General features: G+C 38.4%; 1 protein-coding gene across 1 annotated transcript in view; it reads right to left on the bottom strand.

Annotated features, from left to right (window-relative positions):
• LOC118821053 (putative DMBT1-like protein) overlaps window positions 1–2,071 on the bottom strand; it is a 2,453-nt gene extending 382 nt beyond the window's left edge. Inside the window, exons 1-2 of the mRNA XM_036589459.1 lie at window positions 1,826–2,071; window positions 5–319 (exon numbers count right to left, since the gene is read on the bottom strand). Coding sequence (XP_036445352.1) covers window positions 5–319; window positions 1,826–2,036 — 526 coding nt within the window. The 5' untranslated portion in view covers window positions 2,037–2,071. The remainder of the gene's footprint in view (window positions 1–4; window positions 320–1,825) is intronic.
• Window positions 2,072–3,960: the final 1,889 nt, after the last annotated feature.

Here is a 3,960-nt window from a genome sequence, read left to right as displayed (position 1 = left end):
TTACTTGAGCAAACAACTCCAGCGTCTTTGTCATGTCCACAGTTCTCCACTCCAGATCCTCCGTGTGAACACTCAGTTATGGAGTACTCAGTTCCTCTACAACCAACATTATCCAACCATGTTGGTTCACTTCCCTGACCAAAGTGGGCACTGTGAGGGGCGCTGACCGCTCTGCCACATACCATCTGTCTGCACACCACCTCTGCATCCTTCATGTCCCAGTTATTATCACATACTGTCCCCCACCGGCTGTTATTCTTGATCTCCAGTCTACCACAACAGCGACTTGTAGGATTTACCAGCCTGATCTCATTTTGGCCTGTTTTATTATATAAAAAAACAAGAATCTTTATTAGTTTTATAATGTTTATTACTGATCATGTTCATTATTGATTATTGGAAAACAAGGAGACTGATAACTGATATAGGGGGTCAGCATTCATTTGCCACTAATTTAAGGTTTTGAAGGAAAATTTACACATTTGCCAAAAATGAGCTTTAAGTGAATGCAACATTTAATGAAATGCTAACACTAAATATTTTAACACATTTGTCCAATTGGCCTGACCGCATGTCTTAGGACTGTGGGAGGAAACATACAAACTCCACACAGGAAGGACTCTGGTTGCCTAGCACTACCCACTGCTCCACCATGCTGCCCGCATATATTTAAAAAAAAAATTCTCAGTGTACCATTTTTAAATAAATATAGTGTTAAAATACTTTATTGAATTTACATACATACACATCATTGAATTTAATTTTTATTTACATTTATACAGCGTTTTTGGAAATGAGTCTGTAGTACAGTCCTGTGTGCACTCTCCACGCTTTTTGGATTGGCTGTCTCCTAAAAAGTGACCCGACTAGTTCAAAATGAACTATTTTCTGGTCTTATCGACTGTTTATTTACTTCAGCATCTTGGTGGGCGAGGTTCTGTCACAGTTTCCCCATTGTCCCCCTGAGTGTGCCTGTTTCTTCCCATGTGTTGTGGCCATGTGCTTTTTTGTTTTGTTTTCTTTTACTCTATTAGGATTCTCACCTGTTTGTAGTCCCTGTCTCCTCCCTCTCCCAGGTGTTCCCTATTGCCTAGGTCAAGCCCTTAGTTTCAGTTCATGGTTGTCTAGTCTACGTTACATTGTTATTTGTTGTGTCTGTCCAGTGTTGTGTTTGCCCAATGTGTTTCTTTATTTAAAATCTTGCAGTTTGTTATTTTGTACTCTGTGTTTCTACTAGTTTGTTTTGTTTATTAAAGTTTACTCCTGGTTACATCCAGCTTCATTACTCACCACACATGACAGGTTGAGAGAATTGGCCATTTTTAAACATCACATAATGATGACTCTCCGTTTAAAAGGCCTATAAGGGAAATGTGGCGCTGTTGGAAAAGCTTTTTCTGTTATTTATCGTACCACATAACAGGCCTAAGAGACAAGAAATAAATTCTTAAACTGAAATTCTAAAACTTGAACATATTCCTGAACATGAATTGCTTGCCTGTGGTTTAATATGCATAATCTAGCTCCTCATCTTATGGTGTGTTTATTTGTCACTATAAATAATCATCATGTCTCTTTTTTATATTATAATCACTAAAATATCCCAAAAGTAAAAAGGGAAAAAACAGATCATTTAGGAATTTGTCCTAATCTGGAGAGTTTAATGTAAAAGGTCTTCATTAGTGCTTGTGTTTCTGTTAACAGATTTAAGAGAACTAGTGTGTAAAGTACTGAAATGCGATTCCAGTGCACTTCTCTAGTGTTTTATTGATTAGAGCAATATCAGTATTACATGGTTATGAATTGAAAATGAGTTTTTTCTTACCTGAGCAGATAACACCAGCATCTTCACCATGATCACAGTTGTGTTTGTAAAATCCATTATGAGAGCAATTAAAGAGAGACCTTTCATTTCCAGAGCAGCCAACGCGATCTAGAAGTATTGGGTCACTTCCCTGACCAAAGTGTACACTCTGAGGGGCACTGACCGCTCTGCCACATCTCATCTCTCTGCACACGACCGCCGCATCATTCATGTCCCAGTTATTATCACACACTGTTCCCCACTGGCCGTTATAATAGACCTCCACTCTACCAGAACACGAGTCATTTCCATTAACAAGTCTTAAGTCTGTCACAAAGAACAAACTTTATCAAACATGGGCTTTTTGATTGACACAACAACTTACCTTTCAGATGTTTTTATATGGTGATGTTAGTTTAATTTTTAGGAACATTTCATACTGCTTAGCTTATGAACAAATTCAGTAATTTTTTTAAACGTCAACGAGAAAGATTTTGTTCCATTTTCCAGACTGTTCTTACTAAATATTCTTTGCTCTCCATAGAAATAGCTGCATTCAAGAAAAATAATGTTAAATAGGTTTAAGGAAGTTTAAGGTGCAAATGCACTGCTTTTATGTGTGTGAGTACCCAGTGTTTAATCAAGCGTTAATGATTGTAAGGTAGATAATGCAAACGTGTAGGCAAGATAGAGACTTAAGCCGGGTTTACACTACATGACTTTTACTGCAGTTTTAGCCCCGATTCTCAGTCTGGCTGGTCAGTGGGAGTTGACAGTTGGAGAGTGAATCGAGTCATGTGTGAGGGGCAAAGGGTCACATTTTTAGGCTCCTGATTGCGTTTCAGACCAGTCGGAGCTTATCAAACGTTTGATTTTTTTGACCCGACTCTGAGAAAAATCTAGTGTAAACTGGTCAGTGACTCAATCTGAACAGATTCCTGCAACAGCCATTGCAAACTGAGAGCAAGAAAGGAGAAAATACAGCAAGTAAACAAAGAAAAATGGTGAAAAGTTTCTTACATGTGGAGCAAAGTTTTTTTAATGAGCTGTGGTCAGGGAATGAGCACAATCGAGTTTATGTATTTTTAGAACTAAAAAAAAAATAATACTAACTGATCACATTTTTAAATCCATTATTTTTACTTAAACATGTTTACTTGCTTCTTTACTGTGTTGACGCAAACGGCAGAGAAAACAGCAGCAGCAGCTCCACGTTTGTTAATTTTAGTCTCAGAGTAACAGGAGAATGCAAGAGTTCGCACAAGTTCGGTGAGTTTCTCTTCAGTTCAGCAGCAGCTTAAAGGTTGAGGAGTGTGTGATCCCTGATCGTTTAGTGTGTGACCCCCATATATTTGTCACCCAAAAAATCTGCAAAAGCCAGTCAGACTTTAAAAGTCATGCAGTGAACCCAAGGCTTTAGATTTATTTGCAACAATCAGTCGAAATATTGCTCTTTCTAACATGCAAATATTGCGTTTTTGTGATTTTATCAGTAAAGGTCACAGACCCCTCATATGAGGTAAAGTTCTTAGAAAAGCCATTACAGGTCTGAAAGCTTTTGTGCCCTTCTGATTTTAGCATTATGTGCTTTGTATGTTTACTGACCAGTGCATGTTAATTGACTAGAGGGGTCAGTGTCAGCAGCAATATCCATATTACATGGTTATGAATTGAAGTTTTTCCTTACCTGAGCAGATAACACCAGCATCTTCACCATGATTACAGTTGTGTTTGCTAAATCCACCATGAGAGCAATTAGAGAGAGAGCTTTCATTTCCAGAACAACCAACATCATCCAGAAGTATTTCGTCACTTCCCTGACCAAAGTGGGCATTCGGAGGGATGCTAACCGCTCTGCCACATCTCATCTCTCTGCACACCACCACCGCGTCATTGATGTCCCAGTTATTGTCACACACTGTTCCCCACTGGCCGTTATAATAGACCTCCACTCTACCAGAACACGGGTCATTTCCATTAACGAGTCTTATATTTAAGCCGTCTGTCACAAATAAAGAATAATGAAGAGTTTATCAAACATGAGCTTTTTGAAGCGGATTACCACGTTTCTATAGGTGTTGAAGAAAGTCTTTAACATCAATTTGACATGCAACACATTTCTGCAGTAAATGTCTAAACTGAATTGGATTCTATAT

Source organism: Colossoma macropomum, unplaced genomic scaffold (genome assembly GCF_904425465.1).
Source record: "Colossoma macropomum unplaced genomic scaffold, Colossoma_macropomum, whole genome shotgun sequence".
NCBI classification, from domain to species: domain Eukaryota; kingdom Metazoa; phylum Chordata; class Actinopteri; order Characiformes; family Serrasalmidae; genus Colossoma; species Colossoma macropomum.
Note: the sequence above shows the minus strand (reverse complement) of the source record. Positions and strands in the feature narration are given on the sequence as shown.